The sequence below is a fragment of the Pistacia vera genome, unplaced genomic scaffold, assembly GCF_008641045.1.
Source record: "Pistacia vera cultivar Batoury unplaced genomic scaffold, PisVer_v2 Contig1180, whole genome shotgun sequence".
Lineage (NCBI taxonomy): Eukaryota > Viridiplantae > Streptophyta > Magnoliopsida > Sapindales > Anacardiaceae > Pistacia > Pistacia vera.
The window spans coordinates 140948-165343 of NW_022195227.1; the positions used below are offsets into that span (position 1 = coordinate 140948).

The 24396-nt window shown below is 36.8% G+C and overlaps 3 protein-coding genes across 4 annotated transcripts; 1 reads left to right on the forward strand and 2 right to left on the reverse strand.

Moving 5' to 3' along the window:
- Positions 1 to 10888: 10888 nt before the first annotated feature.
- Positions 10889 to 14129, reverse strand: LOC116110128 (receptor-like protein EIX2). The gene has a single exon (XM_031396361.1). It carries the CDS (start codon positions 14056 to 14058, stop codon positions 11029 to 11031), a length of 3030 nt encoding a protein of 1009 aa, XP_031252221.1. The 5' UTR covers positions 14059 to 14129; the 3' UTR covers positions 10889 to 11028.
- A 778-nt stretch (positions 14130 to 14907) lies between these two features.
- Positions 14908 to 19147, forward strand: LOC116110300 (uncharacterized RNA methyltransferase pc1998). Its single transcript, XM_031396520.1, has 15 exons — positions 14908 to 15127; positions 15204 to 15318; positions 15419 to 15530; positions 15646 to 15690; positions 15912 to 15979; positions 16094 to 16148; positions 16251 to 16330; positions 16417 to 16500; positions 17122 to 17235; positions 17630 to 17748; positions 17857 to 17974; positions 18250 to 18383; positions 18488 to 18653; positions 18778 to 18857; positions 19014 to 19147. Exons 1-15 carry the CDS (start codon positions 14964 to 14966, stop codon positions 19102 to 19104), a joined length of 1545 nt encoding a protein of 514 aa, XP_031252380.1. The 5' UTR covers positions 14908 to 14963; the 3' UTR covers positions 19105 to 19147.
- On the reverse strand, positions 18610 to 23125 carry LOC116110284 (chloride channel protein CLC-b). Of its 2 annotated transcripts, XM_031396509.1 has the most exons (7): positions 22745 to 23125; positions 22438 to 22638; positions 22168 to 22345; positions 21073 to 21605; positions 19783 to 20932; positions 19493 to 19601; positions 18610 to 19072 (listed from the first exon to the last, which is right to left on the reverse strand). In XM_031396509.1, exons 1-6 carry the CDS (start codon positions 22933 to 22935, stop codon positions 19497 to 19499), a joined length of 2358 nt encoding a protein of 785 aa, XP_031252369.1. In that variant the 5' UTR covers positions 22936 to 23125; the 3' UTR covers positions 18610 to 19072; positions 19493 to 19496. The 2 variants fall into 2 exon arrangements, with proteins under 2 accessions (XP_031252369.1, XP_031252361.1); XM_031396501.1 differs by lacking the exon at positions 18610 to 19072 and having other exon boundaries at positions 19293 to 19601; positions 22745 to 23123.
- Between the last annotated feature and the right edge of the window lie 1271 nt (positions 23126 to 24396).

Sequence of the window (24396 nt, forward strand, 5' to 3'; positions counted from 1 at the left end):
GTCACGGTGAGAATTCTCTTTTGCCACAGTGAGAACCATATTTTTCACAAATCTGGGTTTCTTCTCCATCCAGCCGCATTTTCTCTCCACCTTTTCTCTTCTTTTCAATTTTTCCACACCTTAATTACACTTCAACACACCCATATGCATGCAATGAATCATCCTAAGCATACAATACACACAAAATACCCAATTTCAGGATCTCCATGATCCCATAAATCTAACTCTCTCTACAACTCTCAACTCCTCCACAACCCATACAAATAAACCAACCCTTCCAAAAATGGTTAGATTTTCCATTCAACGACACCAATCTCACACATATAATGCATCAATGATTAACACACAAAAATAATTTTTCTAAAGTATGATTTTAATGCAATATTTATAATATTCCACTCACCAGTTCTTCCTCCTTAGCTTAGGTACTCGGATCCTTGCTCCTCTTCACCTATTGTCCCCAAATCAACCCACATTAGTTACTCCTTAATATTAAAGATAGAAAAATAGAAAATGTTAAAGTTTAATATGAAATGCATGCATGAACTACACTTACCTTGAACAATTTTTGTTTTTTTGTTTTTCCTATTTTCTTTCCTTTCTCTTCCTCTTCTGCCGATTTACCCAAAATGAGAGAACCCTAGCTCTCTTATACTAATTAAAAATTTTCAATTTAGTCCTCCATCTTTTCAGTTGTGACACCTTCCTCCTTCAAAGTTTCAATTCCATACACTTTGCCCCCTAAATTACAAAGAATTTTTTTTTAATGAAATTAACAAAAATTATGGGCTATCACAAATAGCATCTCCATTGCCAACTTGAACCTCAGAATTCCCTTAGTAGCTAGACTTATGCATCAGATTGGAGGCATCTACTGTCATATGGTTAGATGCACCAGAATCCATGTATCAGGCCTAATCTTGCACTGTTTATGGACTAGCTACAATTTGATAAGAAGTATTCAAAGGCAATAGTGTCCCAGTTTCAATCTTAGCAAGATTGGGCACAAGCAAACTTCCATTGGTTGCTTGAGACTGAAAATTCAAACATTGTCTATTATCATTAGATGGTAGACTAGAAGTAGAGTATTTAGGCACTTGAGATCCTGGTTTAACTGAATAGTCATGAAAACCAATAACTGAATTCAACAAACCAATGTTGGGTACAAACTGACCAGTAACCAAAGCTTGAACAGGTCATTAGAAATTCCAGCAAAATTTGATTGAGAGGAGACTAAAGGATTATAAGTAGAGACCTATGTTGGTTGATTGTAAGATGTAGGATTAAAACCTTGGAAATCCTGATCAAACCTGTGGTAGCACTGTTGAGCAGAATGACCTACTTTACCACATACTTGGTAGACCAACTTTGGCTTGAAATAGCGTCAGCCTCTTCCTCTTCCTCTCATCAAGCTATTATTAAACTGATTAAAGCCATTGGACACAAACTGAGGACCATTAAGACCAATAGGCACAAACTGAGAACCAAGTGATGATATACTTTTTAGACCACCTCCCTAATATCCAATATTTCCAAACTCAAAATTCCCTATTGTAGTATGTGAAGGCACACTTGCCAAGACATTTTGACCTTGTTGATGTTGAAAATTCATCTCAGAAGATGGAGTGCTTAACACTCCTAGTTTTAACATATGTGAGAAATTCTGAAAACCAACTCTTGAGTTCTATGGAGACACAAAATCAACGGCCCCTTGCTTAGAAGCCATTAAGGCAGAGCTTAAATGTTCATGAAAACTCAGTAAAGCACTGTTTTGTCTTTCTAATCTCATTTCATGTTTATGCAACACAAACTAAGCTTTTTGAAGAGTTGCACTACTACTATTAAAGTCAAATTTGCAACCACTGTATCATATTCAAGACCTAAAACCACCCAGAATATATAACAACAATTCTTCATCTCCAATTTTAACTCCACTTCTAGTTAGCTCATCTCCCAATTCTTTTATTTTCAATATATATTCATTAATGCTCAAGGACTCCTTTGTAGTAGTAAGTAATAAATTTCTAAAGTGCAATGTTCTTGCCTTTGAAATGCATTGAAAATGAAGCTCTAGTGTATTCCAAATTTCATAGGAACTAGAACACTTTGCTACATGTCTAAACATAGACTCTGATATAGTTGAGAACAACCAGCTTACTAGGAACTAGTATGATTTCTTCCAAATGAAATACCTAGGATTTGGTTTCTTGACCAATTCTTTCGATTCTTCTGACTTATCAAAAAGAAACATTGGAGGACATGGATTCTCACCAGTAACACGGCCATCAAGATCGTGAGATGTCAATGCTGGAAAAATTTAAGATCGCCAATAACCATAGTTCTTCTCCATGAGTTTTACTGAGATCGTTGGAAGTGTTGAATGAAACATTGAATTTGATATATAGACACTTCGATATTGTGTAGACTTTGTTTTTGAAGCTGAAATTGAAAACTCAGGACCTAGATTAGCCATGGACACTTGTCTATATCTCTGACACCATGAAGATTTCAAGGGATTGAAGAAGAAGAAGCTAACGAACAGTAGAGAGAACAGCTCAAACAGAAATGCAGAAATTTGGGGATTTTTTTCATTAACTGAAGTTTGTTACAAACCAGTTACTATTTGTAACTGAAATCTCTTAATACAAAACGCACTATATTGTAAAAATCTACTTACTACAAAAAACTCACTGTTTTACAATTTACAAACCAGACTACAAAAGACTTTCTATCATTACACAATAACCCATAACAATTCTTAAACATTACATTCTCACACCTCATTTGTTTAACATCACCAGCTAACATTTATGAAATTCCATCACCATCAAGGCTCGACTGGTCGTTGCGAAGATTGAGCATAATGACATGTCCAGTTTTGTTGTTGCATTTTACACCAGCCCATCCACAATAGTCTCTGCCAACCGAGGAAGATAGACGAACTGAAGGATCCTTGAGACCTTATTTAAAGTTGAGAAGAGCTTATCTCAATTTCCAAGCAACTAGCATTGTGACTGCCAGTATAGGAAACAGGTCTAACAATTTCATCAGAGAAGAATTTAGAGGACAGTACTACAAGGAGAGGGAGTTGGATGGAGCTTTTGATACTACTTACCATGGATATTGATACTGAAACTCAAATGAAATGCCAAGGAGAAGTCACATTACTAATAGATTAATGATAGAGAAATGCTAGATGTACAAAGACTCTTACAAAGAGTCTTTCTACAAAATGATGTGGCAATTGCCACATCAGCTGCCTCATCACCCGTCCTCTCTCTTTTGTCTTTTCTCTTTATTTTCCTTCTCTTTTTCCTCTCCCTCAATCTTCTCTCCATTTTGCAGATCTTTTTTTTTTCTTTTTTTAAAAACACCTAATTTTTTTTTCTTTTTCCTGTATCATTGATTTTTAAATTTTTTTCTACCATTCTTATCTCCTCTATCTTCTTTCTCTCCCGTCTCTTCTTCCTCTTCTTCTATTTCTTTTTGCTTTTTTTTTTTTTCCTTATATTTTCTCATGGAAAATTCTCTCTATAATTTTTTCTTATATTATGCTTCACATTTTCTTGGAAAATTCCATCTCTAAACAAACAATATAATGCTAGTAAACAAGTTTGTTCATAACCAAATTCAAGCTCTTTAATCTTGGAAATTAGGGCTGTGCAAAAAAAACCAGTAACCGAACCAAACTGAACCCAAATTTTCGGGTACCTAAAAATTCGGGTTGGTCTCAGGTAATTTTTATAAGATACCCAAATTTTTGGTTTGGGTATCAGTTATTTAATTTTAGAAAATCGGGTACCTGATACCCGGTTTTATTTTTTTTTAAAAAAAAAAAGCAAAACGCTGACTTTCAATTTTCAAAGGCAAAACCGCAAAAGCCCCAAATCTGAAACAAATCTGAAATCCCTTATGCCTTAAAACTAAAACCCATCACTGCGTCAAGTACTCAAGTCCTGCAAGACTTGCACACAGCCGCACTCAAACTCATCTCTCTCACTCTCAAATTCTCCAGTCTCAGTCTGCATCTGCACCGCACAGCCGCACTCATCTTTTTCACTCTCAAATTCTCCAGTCTGCATCTGCAGTCTCCACTCTCCACTAAAGTCTAAAAATTCTCCACTAATCCACATAAATTTTCTTCTTGAGACTGCAAATTATTGGGCTTCACTTTGCTCCAACTCCATCACCTTTCTGCACTATTATCGCTGGCGCCGTTGGCTTGATTTTTAGTCTCCATCTCTGAGGTAAATATTTGCCGGATTTGTGGTAGAGTTAGAAGAATATTTTTTGGTACTTGAAGCTTAGGAAACTTTGATAATCACCAGGACTGGAAAGACCAATTCCATCCTATAGGAAAGAATTTGGTGTTAAGGTTTAGAATGATTCAACCTCTAGGCATTAATGGTAGAATTCCAATTGGGTGCACTCTTAGATGAAATGAGAACAACTAAGTAATACTGCAATGTTTTTATCTTTAGCAGTTAGAAGAATTAAAAGGAAGAGGGAGCAGAATTTTCGTAAAATTAAATGAGTGAGAGTTTTAGGCAGTGTTTTTTCTGTATAATTGTATTTCTCATCAAAAGAATCACTGCTGCACTTATAGCTATAGGCATAAGAAAACCGCACCCAAAAAGAAGCAGTCAATAACATTCAAAATTTCAATAGTGTTAATTAAATAAATGTTATCTCAACATTTTGATAACGTGTTCGATTTATTCAACCCAATTGATGAATCAACATGTTAATATGCAAGGACTGCATGCTTCACTAACACAACCTTTCTATTTATAGTTAAGCCCATGTGAATTATACTGTATTTAAATAATATAATGTTCCTTTTCTTAGCTTAGATGCTTGATCTAGATTCTAGTCTTCCATGTGCCAACTTTAATCAAAATTTGGGTTTTGATTCTATCTATTATTTCATTCTCTTTATATATTTATCATTGAATTAGAGTTTACTAATAGTAATTTTGACACCTTTGTATGTATTGCAGATGTCCTCCACTAGTGAAAATACTAGTACTACTTGTGGGGTTGGGCTGATAAGCAGCGACACCAATATGTCGATCCCGATGATAGAAGGCTAGAGTCTTAATCCTTCTCATATGACTTCTATGCCTCCACGACCAACTACAGCTCCCAAACGGGTGAGTTCTACTATTAGGAAAAATGCTTTAGAAATGTGGGACCATTTTACTAAAAAACTTTGTGAGGATAAGGATAATCAGACAGCTACATGTAATTATTGTGGGTCTACTCTTGCTTGTCCAACCAAAAGTGGTACTACTTCTCTACGTAACCACTTAAGTAGATGTAAAAAATACCCTTTCAATGTAGTGGACAAGAAACAAAGAACCTTAGTCTTTCAATAGCACTTGATTGAGCCCTCAAGTGGTGTTGCAGCTACTGTTGCCTCCACTTCACTGTCGACTTAGAAATTTGATCAAGATTTGATTAGGGATGCTGTAGCTAAAATGATAATTACTGATGAGTTGCCTTTTAGGATAGTGGAGTATGAAGGGTTTCGTCGATTGATGAGAGTTGCATAACCTAGGTTTCAAATACCTAGTCGTACTACTGTAACTAGGGATTGTTTGAAAATTTATTATGATGAGAAACAAAAGTTGAAGAATTATTTTAGTAAGTATTCTCATAGTGTTTGTCTCACCACTGACATGTGGAATTCTTGCCAAAACCTCAATTACATGTGTCTCACTGCTTACCTTATTGATGATGATTGGAAACTGAACAAAAGGATTTTAAACTTTTGTCCAATTACTAGTCATAAAGGTTTAACTATTGGCAAGTCAATGGAGAAATGTTTGATTGAATGGGGTATCTCAAAGGTGTTCACTGTGACTGTTGACAATGCAAGTTCTAACGATGTAGGAATAACTTATCTTAAGCATCGGTTAGAACATTGGAATGGAAGTGTCTTGAAGGGTAAGTTTCTTCATATGAGATGTTCTGCGCATTTATTGAGTCTGACTGTTAAAGAGGGGTTAAAAGAGTTGGATGACTCAATATTTAGGATTCATTCTACAGTGAGGTATGTGAGATCTTCTCCAGCAAGATTACAAAGGTTTAAGGAGTGTATGGAGCAAGAAAAATTGGAAACTAAAAGTCTTCTAGTTCTTGATGTAGAAACAAGATGGAACTCCACTTATTTGATGTTGGAAGTGGCTTTAAAATTTCAGAGAGCATTTGAGTTATTGGAAATCCAAGACCCTAAGTTTAAAGATGAGATTACTGTTGGGGAAAGGTCAAAGGGTTTGCCTACAATTACTGATTGGGATTATGCTTGATAGTTGTTGCCTTTTCTGAAGGTTTTTTATGATACTACTCTACAAGTGTCTGGCTCTCTTTATGTTACCTCTAATGGATACATGGAAGTGATATATAGCATTGCATTGAAGATTAATACATGGTGTAACAGTAGTGATCCTGGCTTACGTTTAATGATAGCTAAGATGAAAGCAAAACATGATAAATATTGGGCAAATCTTGATAATATCAACTTAATGATATTCATTACAGTGGTATTGGATCCTAGGCACAAGTTAGAATACGCATATTGGGCTATTGATAGTGCGTATGATGATGTTGATGCTGAGAAGTTGAAAAAAAAAGTGACTGACACTTTGTTCTCTTTATTTGAGGAATACAGTTTGCGTAAGGCTTGTCCTAGTGCGCCGTCAAGTGAGCAATCTCAAGTTGCAACAGGGATTGATGTAACTGATGCAAATGTTGATCCAAAAGTCTTTATGAAGGTTATGTTTAATCAACAAAGGGCTGGACGACGTGCTTTGGAGCCGAAATCTGAGTTGGATAAATATTTACGGGAAAGCCTTGAAGATGAGAATGACAACTTTGATATCTTGAGTTGGTGGAAGATAAACTCAGCAAGATATCAAATTCTCTCTTTGATGGCACGCGATGTTTTGGCTATGCCTATTTCCACTATTGCATCTGAGTCATCTTTTAGTACAGGGGGTCGTGTCTTAGATCCATTTCGTAGCTCTCTTACTCCTAAGACAATGGAGGCTCTTATTTGTGCGTAGGATTGGATTCGGGCTACGCGTGTACCATTTCTTATTCAGGAGAGCTTGGAGGAATTATTGGAAATTGAGTTAGGTAAAACTTTTGTTTTAGTTTCATATATTTAATATTTAATTATAACTTATATCTTACTTATTGACTCCATTTTGTACCGTTACTTATATAATGTTATTTCCAATCTTTATGTAGAATTTTCGTGTACGGCATTGGAGAGTATTCGTAGTCATGGTCATCTACATGATTGATGATTCAGACTACCTCTATGAATTTTGTATTGGTGCAGCCCCTAAAAGGTAGAATATGCAAATCCTTTTTCAAATTATTGATTAATCCTTTACTTTAATTGAATTGCCTATATTGATGAGTAAAGTTTGTTGGGTTGTGCTTATAATGATGAGTAAACTTTGAATTACAGTGTTAATTTTGATCGTCATGATGCTAGTTTATGGTTGGTGGTGAGGCTGGCTGAAGTTTGTAAGTCATTTCTTTCTTTTCATCTATGAAAATTGGCATAAAATCAGTTAAGATTGCTCTTGAACCATAAGTCCTATAGTGGATGATACTCATATATGAAAGCTGCTAGGGAAAGAATATAGCAAAGGTGATTCAAGATATGCGGCAAGAGATGCAGGAGTTGTTGCTGTTGAAGGACTAACTGTAGTGCAGTTCTGGAGGGCCCTGCTAGTCTTCTAGCAGTGTAAGACTTCACTTCACTTCACAAAATGATAATTTCATATTCTATTTCGCTAGTCTAAAATCAGATTTTATTTCTTGAAACTCCACACGAATGATGGTCCTAATGGTAACTAATTTCTGCAGGATTGCTGTAGCCAAAGGAAAGTCATACAGCTACATACTTCAACTTGCAATTTCTCTTGGCCAGCTCTACGGTACTGCTGTATAAGTTTGCTATGTACTGGTGTAATTCTGGGGCATTTTGCCATTTTTTACAAGTGTTTGTTGCTGCAGTATTATGTTTGGTGGATTAAATGTAAAAGACATTTTTCATTTCTTAAGTATGTTTGCTGTAGTATTACATTTGATGTTTGGTGTATACTAAATTTTGCACCATGCATTACGATTCTGACTTGAATTAAGAAGAAGAAATATAAAAATAGTAGCAAGTAAAAAACTGAAAACACTTTTTAAAAAATGTTTTCATGTGTTATAGGGTTTTGGGTCATCAACTCTATTATTATCTCTCTTCCATTATGTGTGTTGTTTGAAATTGAAATAGAAATAGGGTTGGTTAATGTGACCCATGCAATATGTCAGGTGATTTCACATTCTCCATTGCAGAGAGAAGCACACGCAAGTCATGTGAAAGTGCTTTTGGAGAAGGTGATAGTGGAGGTTTCCCATGCTTTTTCTTTAAATTTTTCTACCAACTGCTGCTTTTCTTTTCTATTCAAATGCCTTCAATCAATTCATTCAATAAAAGCGAAAGCATGAAAGAAAGAAAAAATCAAGTTCTTGAATGAATGAATAGTATGAGTAAACAAAACTGCTTTTTTTCACTGCTTCTTTTATTTCTTTTCTTTTAGCTTCTGCTTCTTCCCGTGCAACTTTGACTACAAAATTTCTGGACCATGAATTACAAAGCTGGTGCAGTCTGCTGTGTAATTTTAAATTTTTAATCAAATTCGGGTCACAAACACAAATCGGATACCAGATTTGTGACCCGAATTTTCGAGTACCCGCAAAACCGGGTATTCTAAAACTGGTTTAGTTAGCGGGTACGTTTTTAGGGGTACCCGAATATTCGGGTATCCGGTTTTGCACAGCCCTACAGTGGAAATACATCCCCCAGGAATAGTACCTGAAATATTAGCAAAGTTTGCTAAAAACTTCTGCAAAGCCATTGCATTTGTTAAACCCACATGAATCTCTCAAGACTCAAAGGAATTATAATCAAGGCTTACACTTTGCAAAGAAGTTGACCCAAAAAAGAAATCCAAGGGAAATATGAAAAATTGTTATTATTAAAAAGCACTTCTTAAAGAGAAATCAACCCAACAAGAGTCGGGATAGGCCCACTCTGTTCGTTCTTCATCACCTCAAGTATAGTCAGTGAAGTTAAGTTTGTAAGGTGCGGTGGGTGAGTTCCTTTCAGGCACAATGAACCGATTTAAATCTTGGTGATCCGATTCTCTCTTACATCTTTACACTCTGCTTTTCTACATTGTTTGTTTAGAGATGGAATTTTATGAGAAAATGTGAACCAGAATGTAGAAAAAATTTATCGAGGGAATCCATGAGAAAATATAAGGGAAAAAGGAAAAAGAAATAGAAGATGAGGAAGAAGAGATGAGGGAAAAAGAAGATAGAGGAGAGAAAATTTTTTAGAAAATCAATGATAAAGGAAAAAGAAAAATAATATGTTTTTATTTTCTTATATCTACAAAACGGAGAGAAGATTGAGGAAGAAGAAGAAGAGAATGAAAAGAAAGAGAAAAAACTAAAGAAAGAGGGTAGGTGTCACACCACTTTGTACAAAGACTCTTTATAAGATTTTTTGTACGTCAAGCATTTCTCTTAATAATATTGGGTGAGTCAATTTCTCCTCTATAATTTAACGTGTCTTCATAGAAATTTAGACCCCTAAAACCTGCACTAGAAATTCGTACGATTGTTCCTTCCATTAGTATAGACTAGATACCATTTTCCGGGTAATTTTCTGCACTAAGAGACTAGCGTTCCCAGCCAAAAATTATTAAAGAAGTTTGCATCAGTCACTGTATACTACGCAAATGATTCATTTATAAATGTAATACAGACTATCCACAAACTCGTTCAGACCACTGAACCAAGTTATGGAAGAACGTTATGAAGATTTGGTGATTTCTAAGCATAGGAAATTTGCAGAGTTCACTCAAGCTCTCTAAAGGGCGGTGGCTGGAATGGTCAAACATAGCATTAGTCAATTTTAAAGTGAATGGTGAGAGTCCAATAAGGTTAGCTGATTTGGTGGTGCCAATAGTACACGGACAAAGTGGACCACGAGTGATTAGTGAATGACTTTTGACCAGTCTTAATCCATCACCTCATAATACCATGAACTGATGGACTAGTGAAGTTTACTAGTTTAGTCATCTTCACACTTGCAGTTCCCATCTTTATTCTTACCAGCTTCTTTATTAAAAAAATATTTTACATCAATTAATATGAAAACTAATTATCAAAGTTACGTTGTGTTGAATAATGCAATAATTAACCTAACTGTACTCACTCGACGCAGAACATATGCCTCCTTGCCTCCTCTCCTTCCGTCGTCCCTGTCCTTTCATCTCCTGCCGCAAGCAGTGCGCATCCCTCCATCTCTCTCTCTAAACCCTCCCGCAACCGCCCTCCGCTCTCTAACGTGCACCCTTCATGCCTCTACTTCCAATCGGATGCACCCTCCCTTAATTTTTATGTTTTACAATTCAACTGTTTGAAATTTTTCAGAAAGGAACTAGTGATACAGAAAGGTGTTCCAGAATCCCACGTTATATTCCTCAACCTCATCTCTGCGAGTAATTCTTGTTACTCGTGTAATGACTCCTTAAGTGTGCACTATTTTTCATATGCAAGTACCCCGAGGCCTGACTGTTGCATGACAAGAACCCCACCAAGCTCCTTTCTGTGGATTTATACTATGGTTAAATAAATTGATGGTATTGTAACATCAAATATTAGTACTAGATGGTGATACTAGTTTTTATAGGCATTCTTGTGTTATTGTCTTACGGCTGTCTGTGTTTAACAAAACTTATATCTGTATTATCCTCTGTTAGATCATGTTCCGTTAAATGGTAAAGATTTGCATTCCAACAGAACTTATAATACCTTTTTATTGCATTAATCGCTATGTATTCTTAAGTTATTCGAACTTTGTTCTACAAAACTGAACACAGAGATTGACAAATTTAGGAAAGACAACGCATTAATGTTCAGACATGCGAATATATCCTGTCATTAAACTTAGTTCCATTCTTCTGCCGATCTCTGGAGACGTGCCCATGTTAATGAGACAGCCAAGATGAGTTTATCTTTCATGTCATCCACCAATTTGAAAAAGGCAAGCCTCCAAGAATTCTTTATTATCAATGAACCACAAACTCCCCAAAATCCAATGAGAAATCCCAGTACTATGGTGCTGTAAAACAATAGATTTTCAAGTTTATCCTTGTCTTCATCATCTGTTTCTTCTCCATTGGGAAAGTGAGATGCTTTTTCGTCTTCGTTGCACTTTTTGGGTAGTGGAGACCCACAAAGTGCTGTGTTACCCTCGTAAATTGATGGATCATTGAAGGTTTGGAATTGGTTGGCTGATGGGATTTGTCCAGACAGATTATTGTGTGAGACGTTCAAATGAGAAAGAAAAGTAGAAGCGGCCAAACTGGTTGGTATGGGACCAAAAAATTGATTTATGGAGAGGTCAAGAGTTTCCAACTGTTTTAAGCTTCCAATGCTCTCAGGTATTTTCCCAGTCAAATGATTCATAGATAAGTTTAAGATCCCCAGCCTTGAAAGATTTGTAAGATCAGGCAACTCTCCGCGCAGGCTGTTGCTAGAAAGGTCAATGCTATTCACAAGATAGAGATTCCCCGTATCATACAGGTATTCTCTTCCCTTTGTTGCCACCAACAACTGCCCTTCATATCTCACATTTTCAGCATCAAAAGAAATACCACTCAAATTCCCTAGACATGGGGGAATTGATCCTGAAAGATTATTATGAGCAAGGTCCAATATATGAAGAGAGGAGAGATTGCATAATTGTGAGGGAATGCTTCCATGGAACAAGTTTGACCTTAGACGTAAAATCAGCAGAGATGGGAACCTTTCTCCTATCCAAGTCGGAATACTACCCGAAAGTTTATTATCTCCAAGATCAAGAGTTGTAATTTCTGTGCAGTTCTTCAAGGCTGAAGGAATTTCCCCTGATAGCTGGTTGTTGCTCAGCGTCAGGAATAAAGGTGAAACAGAACCTAAATTACCCAACGAATTTGGTATCTCACCAGTTAAGTTGTTGTTTGCCACGTTTATGACATAGACTTCTGTTAAACTAGACCAGAAATCTGGGATTTTTCCTGTCAACTGGTTATTGGCGAGAACAAGAGTGAGCAAATTACTTAAATTCCCAATTGACAAGGGAATGGAACCAGCTAGGGAGTTAAAAGAGATGTCAACATCTGACAACATGGGCATTCGTTCACCGAAGTCTTCAGGAATGGGTCCAGAAAAAAAGTTATTATCCAAATGGAAAGAAGTGACATTTGATGAAAATACTGGCAAAGGGCCAGTAAAGCGGTTGTAGTTCAAGAACACTATAGCATTAGGACCGAACTTGATTGTGTTCGGTATTGTACCGTTCAACTGATTATAACTGAAGTCCAAAACATCCAGAAACAAATCTAACTTCCAAAACCAATCTGGTATGGTGTCTGAAATATTAGCATGCCAAATAGCCACATAGTTTAGTTCGTTTTGATTGCTTAGCCACATAGGAAATTTTGGACCCACTAGACAGGATTTGAGGTTGAGGTACTTAAGTTTGAAAGTAGGAATCCACTCAGAACTCACATTAAAAACCAAGGTGATGTTAGAATAACTCTGGACAATCGATAACTCTTTTAAGCTTGTGAGATTAGAAAAATGAGCTTCTGTTATGACACCCTCCCACTGATTATATTTTATATCTAACACAACTAAGGATGAGAGTTGTCCTAGACTAGCTGGAATTGTTCCTTTCATTCCATTTTCAGAAAGGTAGAATCCTTCTAAGGATGACAAATTTCCAATGGAGTCAGGGATGGAACCTGAGAAAGGGTTTTTATGGAGTAGAAGATTTTTCAAATTCCTCAAGTGTCCTAAGGAATTAGGAATATTCCCACCCAGTATATTGTACCCCAAATGTAAGTACTCTAACCTGCAGTTGGTGCAATTAGACAAGCCATCAGTGAATTCTGTCATCTCACCGCTGATCTTGTTGAAGGATAGATCAAGCACACGCAAATGGCAGAGCTTGCCTAGATTTCTAGGTAACTTGCCGTTGATAAATGAATTCTCTGACAGATCAATGTGTTGAATAAGATGCAAGCCTGCAAATTCACCAGGAACTCCACCCCGGAGCTGATTAGAGCTGAGATCAACATAAACAAGACTGCTTAAGTTGAAAAGCCAGGAAGGTATTGAGGAGTTGAAGCCATTATTGGAGAGATCAAGCACTGAAAGAGATGTAAGATTAACTAGTGGAAGAGACTGAGGAAGAATAGAAAGTCCACAAGCTGGTAGATGCAATTCTGAAAGTGATGGAACCATGTTCACAGCGTGAAGCCAGTTAGTTTTGGCCTCACTTAGATCAATACTTCCCAAATTTAGATGTTTCAAAGAAGAAAGACCTAACAACCAGTTTAGGCCAATCTTATTCGATTCAACTATATTACTTTCTAGATCTAGATATAGCAAGCTTGAAAGATTTCCCAGACTTGAAGGAATAGTCCCACCAAAGGATGCACCAGAGAGATTGAGATATCTCAATGTCTTAAGTGATCCAATAAATTTTGGGATTGGAATCCCTTCAAAATTGTTCATGCTTAAGTCTAAGGATGTCAAATGTTTCAATTCAAGCAAAGAAGAATTGATCTCACCAGCCAACGCATATGAAGTTCCATCACCATCAGGGCTCGAATAGTTGTATGAAGTTTCATCACCATCAGCAGCCGAATACTCGTTGTGCAGATCGAGCATAACGACATGTCCAGTCTTGTTGTTGCAAGTCACACCAGCCCAATTACAGCAGTCTCTGCCAACCCAGGAAGACAGCCTATGTGAAGGATCCACGAGACCTTGTTTGAAGTTGAGAAGAGCTTTTCTCTCAATTTCCAAGCAACTAGCATTGTGACTGCTAGCACATGAAACAAGTATTACAGTTTCAAGACTGAGGAACCTAGAGGACAGTATTAGAAGTAGAAGAAGTTGGACGGAGGTTTTGGCACTAGTTGCCATGAATATTGCAGAGGAAACTCAATGAAAATGCCTTGAAGAAGTCGCGTTACTTATAGATTAATTATAGTAGGTGAGTCAGTTTCTGGTCTCCTTCCATTACTAGTTACCAGGCAATTTCTACAATTGTCTGTACAAGTGCTCTATGAAAAAAAACAGCCTCAGTCACGGAATTCTGCGAAATGATTTATTCTTCAATGTTAAACTATTAAAAAATTAGGCACTTCGCTTAAAGTCGTTGAAATCTTGAAACCACTAAGCCAAACTGGGGGTGGAAAATGGGGGAACCTGTAATGGCAGCCGCGAGCCTCAGTTGTCTCACTTTCCCACTTGATTAGCCGCCATTAAAATTCTACAAGAGTGCTGTGCCCGTAGACATCTTAAAGATATATCTCTAATAAGTAATATATATTTTATATATGCTACTTATATAATGATGTAATATTATTCATTTGATAAAGAATATGCAATTTCCAGGCAATGCACAAAGTTCACGGTAGCTCTGTAATGTTAGCGGATTGGAATGGATTGACATTAATCATTATTGAAGTGACTGGACATAGATTAAGTTGACTGAAGTGCATGACTTTTGATATTAATCCATCACCTTTTTATAAAGGAAAATAATACAGTTAGAGAAAGAAAAAGACTGGATGCATCGAATAATACGATATAGTCCTAATTATTGGTTAATTATGAATTAATATTAATGAACAATTAAAATTACGTCACACGTTTGATGCGTTCCTTTAATAATTGTAATATTACTTTTTATACATTGACCACGGGTCAACTATTTTATGTAATAATATTGTAATATTAGATATTTTTTATGAGACTACTTTATCCATTCCCGCCAGGGAGCAACAGTTGAGCTTCACTCTACTCACCAGCTTGCTGCTTCACAAATGCCTCCCTGCCTCCTCTCCGCCCGTCCTCCCTTTCCATTCATCTCCTGCCGCGTGTCCACTGAAGCAGTGCGCACACCTTCACCTCCTTCTCTCCCTCTAAACCCTCCTACAACCGCCCTCCCCTCTCTAACGTGCGCCCTTCAGTGCCCTCACTTCCAATCGTACGCACCCTCTCTTCACTCTTGTAGGTTTCGAAAACATTTATGTTGTGTAATTCATCTAGTTGAAAATTTTCAGGTGCTCCGGTTGCACGCACGAGTTCAATCTCCACCGTCGGCCCATCGTCGACGAGGCTACTGATTTCTTCAAGAGTCTCGGTGTCTCAGATTTCACTTTCGATAGCTGTAGACTGGTAATTAAGTTAAATTTTCATTTCTCAGTTAATTTCTTGTTTCGCTCTTTTAATTTAAAATTAGGGTTTTTTTTTTTTAAATGTTAATTGTTGTTAACAGTACGGATGGAGGTGTCGAGCCAAACTGGCGGTTCGTGGGTCGTCGATGAGCCCTCTGATTGGGCTTTATCAGGAGGGTACTCATAATGTAGTGGATATTCCCGACTGTAAAGGTTTGAATTATCATTTATTTATTGTGATTATATATAATCTAATTTTTGTTGATGTTTATGTATCTTCAATGTGTTAATTGAGTAATTGGATTGATTGTGGGTGTTAATTTTGCAGCTCATCATCCTCGTATTAATGCTGCTGTTGAGCTACTGAGACAAGGTCTTTTTCTTGCTCTTGAGTATCAGCTGAGACCTTTTTTTTTTAAAAAAAAATTATATGATTACCTTATTTAAGAATTCTTTTAGAGTGATTTTTCTACTTTTTTTTTTTTTTGGGAAGAAAAAGTATGTTTAACTGTTTCTTCTTTAATATTAGTAAAGATCGACATCCGTAAAAGTAAATTTGTTTGATTGTTTATGCTGCTCTATGGATATTTGTAGGAATTAAACAATTGAATGTTGAGCCATACGATGAGGACCAGGGGACAGGTGATTTGAGATATGTGCAGGTGGCTAATGTTGTTAATATTAACTGTATACCTAGTTAAGATGAATGATCAATTGTTAAAATTTTTGTTATCTGTGACAGTTCAAATTTGATTAAATGACCTGTTTTTGTGCAGATGGCTGTGACAACACACAACACATCCATTCCTGCCTCAGAAAGATACAGAAATGGTCACTAAGCACTTTGCCTTTTTGGACTGTTGAATTTGAACTGTTTAAACTTTGATTGACTTTTTTATGATTTAAGTTACTTGGTTTTTATTGTGCTTACAGGCAAAGTACAAATTACTTTAGTTTGGAATTCGAGAAATGAGAAATCTCCTAATTCAGACAAATTAGATGCCTTGGCCTATGTGAGTGTGCCACCTTATTTATTTTTTATTCTGTTCTGAATCTTTCTTTCCCTTTTTTATTGTCTTCACTTTATTGCATTTTGCAGTTCTTGTGGAGGAATGGTGGGTCAAGGAGCAATGACCATTATATTCACTCTGTATGGGCCAACTTTCAGACATCAACTAATAATGTGAGTTCAAAGGTTTTTTTCTTTAAAAAAAGGGGGATTGATGAAGTAATGATGAAACTTTTGCATCTGATTGTTGATTCGTATTGTTTGTGCTTTTATAGATTGTAAAAGACCAATTATGATGGTGACGAGTCAAAGATGGTAATAATGTGAATCGACTTAGTAATTGATGAAAAATGCCTTTTTTTTTTTTTTTTCAGTTGTCTAAATGGGAAACATTTTAACTATTGACGGATGATGTCTTATTAATTTTAGAAAATTCTCTAGATGACTTGGTGAGAGGCAAAAGCTGTTTTGAAGTTTGGAATCGTTTGAACTATGTTTTCTTTTGCTTGAAGTAACTCTTAATGTAACAAGCTTTCTTATATAATGAAATGGTGAAGAGTATCAAACAATGAAAATAATTTTTGGCCAAATCTTGAGCAATTGAATATAAATATTTTCCACCACAGCTATTGTTTGCAAAAACTTACATCTAAGTTGAAGTGGCTGTGTTTTGATAACTTGGATGAATTGGTACCTGCTGCGGCATGTGTGACATTGTTTCCATGGCTATGGATTGCTGCCTGTTTCAAATGATTTGAATCTTTGGTACTTATCTAAGCTCTGCTGATAATACAGGTCATATTTGGGAACAGATGGAGACATCTTTTAGGAGAGAATGACTTTTGGGAACATGTTGGAGGAATTGATATATCCTTGGCACCATCTAGTTTTGGTCAAGCAAACACAAGGGTAAGCTAAGATCACAGTCAAGTAATTTTTAGAAAAGAAAGGAAATGCTTGGGACTTAAACTCGTATTGAAAAGCAATGATGGAGATAGGGCCCAACGTCGTCAAAACATTTATAAAAACTGGCCTTCCCTAATACAATTATCAGTAAGTGTATAATGTCAGGACTAAACATGCCATGATCTGAAAGAAGTAAAATGGCTTTCAGTGTTTTATTTTTGCAATTGGACGCTTAAAATTTTTGGCCCCCTTTTGTGTCATTGCAACTCCTGGAGCTAGCTATAGATCACTATTTTATGATATCTGGACTTGATAATTGGCAAGACATACCTAACCTTATTTTCTTGAGCTTCAAAAATCCATATTTGATATTACTCAGTGATATGCACCTTTTCAGGCTTTTGATATCTTGCTACGGAAATTACAAAAGTATGTCCCTTATGGAGCATCTGTCACTGATTTGTATGCAGGAGCTGGTGTGATTGGAATTTCATTAGCTGCCTCTAGAAAATGCAGGTAAGAACCGAATAATTTAAATGCTCTGGAGTTTAAAGTCCCATTCTTATTTCCAAAATCTAAATTGAAGGCTTATTAACTCCAATCTATGAATTTATGGTTTTCCAGGTCTGTAAGATGCATTGAGATTAACAAAGAGTCAAAGCTATCTTTTGAGAAGACAGTTAGCCGCTTACCCAAATCAGTGGATAGCAGCATCAGCTGGCACAATGCAGACACTTCAATTGTTGGTGTTTAACTCTACAAATTAAATTTATGATCCTATGCATCTTAGAACTGCCCTTAGAATTTCATATTTGAAATATTCACAGATTTATTTTACAAGTTGGTTATATGGTTATGGCTGTAATTTTAATTTTTCTGTTTTAGATTTATATATGCAAATTCTTCAAACTCTAAATGAAATAGAGACTGCTTGCAACTTTTTAGTTTCTCAGTCGGCTTATACATGGTTGTGAAGTGTCCAAAATAAATTTAATGATTCATCAACATATTGTGCAGGAACCTCTTTCCTGGCTTGTTGGATCAGAAGTGCTAATTGTTGATCCTCCTAGAAAGGGACTGGACGCATCTCTTCTTGATGCATTACAAACTATCTCATCAGTGGAGAAAAAAGCTAAATCATCATCAGAAAGGTAGGACCATTTTCTGGACCCTAACAATTCTTTTCAGTTTCCCTTCGAGATTTGCTGTAATCAATGCTTTGCAAGTTGTTAATCTATTTTGTGTCAACTTTCAGTGTATCCCTAAAAGAAAAAGAGGAAAAGAGACCATGGATTTTACGTGCGAGGGAGGCTGCAAGTGAGTCTTCTGTTCAAGTTGGAAACAAAATAAATTCGGAGGACAGTCAATCACTTCCTCAAACCCTCATTTATATAAGCTGTGGATGGCAAAGCTTTAAAGAGGTAGCTATACAATTAAAGCAGCCACTATTGTAGTGCCATATAATTAGGTCATATGTTTGCAGGTCATTCTTAAATTTTACTTTGGATTATTTTCTTAAGCTAATTGTGCCAAATCATCTAACAGGACTGCAAGTCATTGTTGTCTAGCAAGAAATGGCATTTGGAGAAAGTCCACGGTTATAATTTCTTCCCTGGCACCCAGAGGTACTCCAATTTCATTGAAATTGCCTTTCTGATTACCACTAGAAACAAGTGAACATCCTATACTTGTGCTTATTAATCCTATGTTGTATACGTTCTTCCTCCCTTTTTCTTCTTTGCTTTAAAATCACATTGATAAGTATTTTGCGATGATTGCAGCATTGAAGTTTTGGCTGTCTTCAAGAGGGGTCAAGGCCAAGGCCTCAAGAAAAAGAAATCTGGAAAGAAGAAGAAGAAGAAAAGCATGTGATTAATATTTTTGCCTGGGTTTTGCTGCAAGTTTTGACATGTCCAGTTGTTCTAGAGTAACTGGAGAGAAAGAATAGAAAGAAGTTTCTATGCGGGAAGGTAAATCAAGAAGATGAACTTGTGACAAAAGTTCATAATAGGGAAAAAGAAAGTGTATACTGTCAAGCCCTTCTTTTTGTTCTTTTCATGTAAAATAAGAATGTTTCATTTGATTCAAATATGTATGGAAAGAATAGGTGCAATCGAATGAAGTTTTACATCTCTGTTGTATGCTTACCCATATTTTGTGAAAGAATGCAAAACTGAGGTAAAAAATTTAAGAAGAACAAAACACGAGTAATTTTCCTCCAAAAAGCTGCTATTGCCATGATATTTAGAGATGTTCTTACTTCTTCAGTGCTTTTCTGCGCCTTTAGATTTTGCCAGATGTGGAAAGGCTGTCAAAATGTTGTAAGCCCTTAAATCTTGCCTGGTCAAGATCCCCACCACTGGAGACGCCTGCAAATTCAGCTCATAAAATGTTATTGTAATCAATCAGTATCATCAAACAAGCCAGTGGAAGCAACAATTAAACCCAATTAACTTTTGAGTTCTGGAAAGTTAAGTAGCTATGTGATGATATAAATCTGAAAAGTAAACATCCTTTATGTTAGCATAGAGAGAAGATAGATGAACTCACCCCTGCTGCTTCATACTTGGGGACAATGAGCATATGGCGGAGCCCTACTTGCCGGAAAAGCACTAGAGCTTTCGCCACTGACATGCTCTCCATCACTGTGTAAGGAGTTGTATTGGTAAGAGGATGCAAATCAATGTACATTTCCATTTCATCACTTGCCACGGCCACTCCCTCTATCTTCCCCCCTCTCTCAGCGAGCTCTACCCATGTAAATTTCTCCCTCACTTCCCACTCCTCTGTCCTCCTTTTCTCCTGAAGGAACCACTTCTTCTTCAGAGCTTGAACAAGATGAGCTCTCAGGATCAATCCATGCAGTTCTGTGGCTCCAATGGCTAGTCCTGTTGGTGGTACCACTCCATCGACTATTACAGGAAAGGCATTATGTGTAGTATTTTTCAGTACTTCAACAACGCGGGACACCTTCTCTATTCCATACAGGGTAATCACTGGTGGCTTGGCATCAGCAAGCTCTCCAACTGTGAGATTTCTCATCCATGGCTCTGGATTTGCATCCAAGAAAGGTAGGCCTTTTAGTTCCAGTATGATTTCGTATATGCTTGGATTGAAGCTATCTCCAACTGTTTTAGCTATTAGAAGAACAATCATTGTCATAGGAAGTAACAGAAGATTGTTGGTTAGTTCAAGAAATATTACGCAAAGTGAAACAGTCATCCTCATTGAGCCAGCCATGAGAGAGGCCGCGCCAAGAACAGCATAGAGCCCCTGGTCAATTTTGGTATAGGATCCCATGGCAATGCCAAGAAGACGGCCATAGGCTGAGCCCATCAGGATGATTGGGAGGAAAAGTCCAGAAGGCACAGCAATGCCAAAAGTAAAGAGTCCTAAAATGCAATACAGTGCAAAGAAAATTAGGAGGGAAGTGATGTGAAATTCAGTGGCAGTATTGGAGGAGAAGATGTTTCGAACAGCATCATCGTTGGTAGTAAGGAGAAGAGTAGCGAGGTCATTGTAGTAGCCATCTGGGCAGTTGAATTGCTTGAAGTTTCCTGATCGTCCATTGGTGGGGCAAGTTTCAGTAAAGGAAGGATCACAAGCTTTGCATTTGGCAAAGAAAGGGAGACAATATAGGCACACGGAAGTGAAGAGTGAGACAGAGAGACTAAGCAGTAGCTTATGTATTTTTCCTTTCCTGCAATAAAACAAAGAGCAATCACTTGAGCATTTGAACTTACAAATCAATTCAGGTTCAGTTTCAACATTCTCAGCAGTGAATCTATTCTTGAAGAGAGAAAAAATAATTGAATAAGAAAGTTCGATTCAGTTGCTTACTGATTAATGAGATTGTAGAGTCGGAGGATTTTGTGCAAAAGATGGTTGTAGAGGCTTCCCAGAACTCCACCAATAATGCCAATGATGGTTACAGGGATGACATCTATTACATGATATCTAACTATTACATTGCTCACATCAAACATGATAAGTCCCCCAGTACCAAAGAGCCCACATTTTCCAGAATTGCATATTTCAATGAAAGCCCTGAGCACCACCACCACAACTGCTGTGCTAAAGAAAGTTCTCCAAAGAAGGGCACTTCTCCACCAAGTTGCTACCTCTTCAAGAGAAAACAAGACACCACCCACCGGTGCTCTGAAAGCGGCACATACCCCTGAGGATGCACCACATGTGATGAGATCACGCCGGTCTCTGTCATTATTGAAGTAGCGAATCCATCCCCATTTTATACGGTAGTTATCAGGCCCCCCTTGACCTAGTAATGAAGCAATGCAACTTCCAATATGCACCAGAGGCCCTTCTTTTCCCAAATCTAGTCCTGCAGAGACTGCTCCAATGCTTCCAATGATCTGCATTCATCACACATTAAATTATCAGCTCATTTCACTAATAAACAAAAATGAAGCAAGAATTTTAACAAGTATCAGGCCACTTAACTCATAAACATAAACGAAATACAAACTGTCACGTAATTACGTAATTTTTGTATCAACTGAATCTATTCAAGAGATAGCTTCTTTCCATATTACTGTTCTGTGAATATAAAGTAATAAGCTGAAGAAAATATCAAAAAGTAATTTTGATTTGTAAGTTTTACAGGACTTGATGTAAAAAATATGGATAAACCTCTGATGTGAAGTAAACCATGGACCATTTCCAAATCTGCAGTAGCTCGCAATAAATATCTACTTGAAATCTAAGACAGAGGAGCAGGTTTATGTTCGAAGTTCGTTTTCAGATTAAAAATCAAACCACTTTGGGAAATCTAACTCTAACTCAATCTAATCCACTGAAAAAAGCTGTAACCGCAAGAAGATTCTTCTCTAAACCAAGCCACAAAAATTAAACAGTTGAAACTTGTACAAAGCGATTTAAGAAGGAAATCTATACAAAGGTTGATAGAGAACTAACCTTGACAATCAATGTTCTAGCACCAAACATGTTTGGAGTGTCAACTCCATTCAGATAAGCTTTAATTTCAGGTATTCCAGGACCAGCTGCAGTAGGTGCAAAACATACACAGAGAACAGAAGCACTCAAGGTTAGAAGAAAATTGATCCCGGTGAAATAGAAGAACCCTGCTATGTACCTGTCATCATCAGAAGAAAAAGAAAAATTCAGAGCTCATATTAAAGCTAGTTAATAAGTTTTTGTAACATAAACATAACTTTGAATTAATACCTATCCTTCTCTATTAAGTTTACAACAGCAAGAAGTTTGTATCCAGCAATGTTCTCAATTGCAAGATTGATAAGGGTGGCAATTAAGCCTGTTAACAGTCCAACAATGCAGGCCAGTGTCCATTTCAAGAATATATACTGCAACAACTGTACTTTTGATCTGCGTCTCCAGTCATGCTTAAAGAGATCATTTTCATTGATCCTACCAAAGAAAAGCCACTACAATTCTTACAAAATGTTATTCAGATGAGACTAAAATCAGGAAAAGAGAAGGAGAAAGAATAGAAGATTCAATTATAAATTATTACTCATAGTCCAAGCTCTCTATATGGGAAACTTTTGCTCCAACCAGGGCAAGTGGATTAGAAGACAACGTTCTGTTTCTTTTCAGGAGTGGTTGATGTAATGAGTTGCTCTCCGGGTCTCTTTCTTCTTCGTGAGCTTCAGCTTCCGTGTGGGTTGATGTTGCTTTTGCCATTTGACTTGAATCTTCCTCCATTGAAGCACTCAAAAAGCTTCAGTTGAGGCTCTGATCTTGTTGGCTCTAGATTGGAAGAGAGTGAACCAACTTTTTGTGTTCCCGGAATTTATTATTTGCAGTGTCTATTATATACCACTCACACTCTTCAATTTGTCTTTACTAAAATAAACAAACAAATGTAGTTTTGTTTTCTTATGTTTTTGATAACGCTGTTTTAGCCAAGCTGTCAAATAAAAGGCTATAAATTTGATTGCAATTCAATTATTTTGGTGAGTGAACTCATGAGAATTGGCAAAAGGCAAACGTTTTCCGCCCTTCTGGGTGGTCCAGTCATTCAAGGCAATTATTAAGCTTGGACTATTCTCAATAAATGATTCCCTCACCTAGAATTACAAGAACCAAATTTCTTGGCATGGTTGATTTTGATTATAATGTTTTACCTTCAAAGCAATTACCAAAACATTTAGGTAATTGATTTTTGATCATGGTATGCATATAATAGCCTCTGCATTAAGAGTAATGGCTTCGTACTATTAAAAGAAATCATAACCCAACAAAATAACAACCAAGATCTAATCTATAATTACATTGTTACGAGTTTTTGATGACAGTAGGCTATACAAATGAATCCCTTTACTAAAATCATATCCCCAGTTGAATCCACTTCTTCAATTCTGCATAAAATTTTCATACTCAACAACATGCAGCTCCAGCTAATACATTGTATTTCTCCATTGGATCTTTGTTGCTTGTGGGCAACAATAATAATGAAAATGCATTTCTTTATTATCAGAAAATTCTCTTCATGATTTGGCTCCACGTGTGTATATGGCAGATAAGCTCTACCCTCTTGGCCACTTGTCCCCAGTGAGACACTTGCACAGATCTGAGCGGATGATCTTGCAAAGATCAACGGTGCACAAAAAACCGGCTCTTCGGATTACTGAAGAGCCTCCTTATCCATTTATATTATATGCACATGATTAATGCGATTGATTGATCTCTGGTAATATACGAATTTAATGGACATATCAACATGGGTTTCGGCCCCACTTGAAAGTTGAATTTCCTTTGTATATAATCAAAACTGGGTCAGTGAGACTGACATGTGATGGTGTTACAGGTCGACGTGGCAAAAATCAGTGTACCTGATCCACAGACCAACCCCCTATCTCGGGTCTCTGCAGGACCAGCAGCTTGAAGTTTATTGATAGAAACATCCTCATTGATTTGTTACGCCAAACCCATCTTATTCAGCTTTTGGGTCTTTTTATTTAATGGGAACCTTTTCCTTAACAATAACATCATTAAGAGATGATAAGCATTGTGAATTTGTGATTGAATTGAGATAGAGTTATCCTGACCGTTTAGTGCTTGAAAAGTTTGGCGTACAGCAAAAGCATGGACCTCTGCTACCTGTTTCCGTCACTTTATGTAAAGCAATTTTTGTGATAAATATTCGTCATGAAATTCACATGC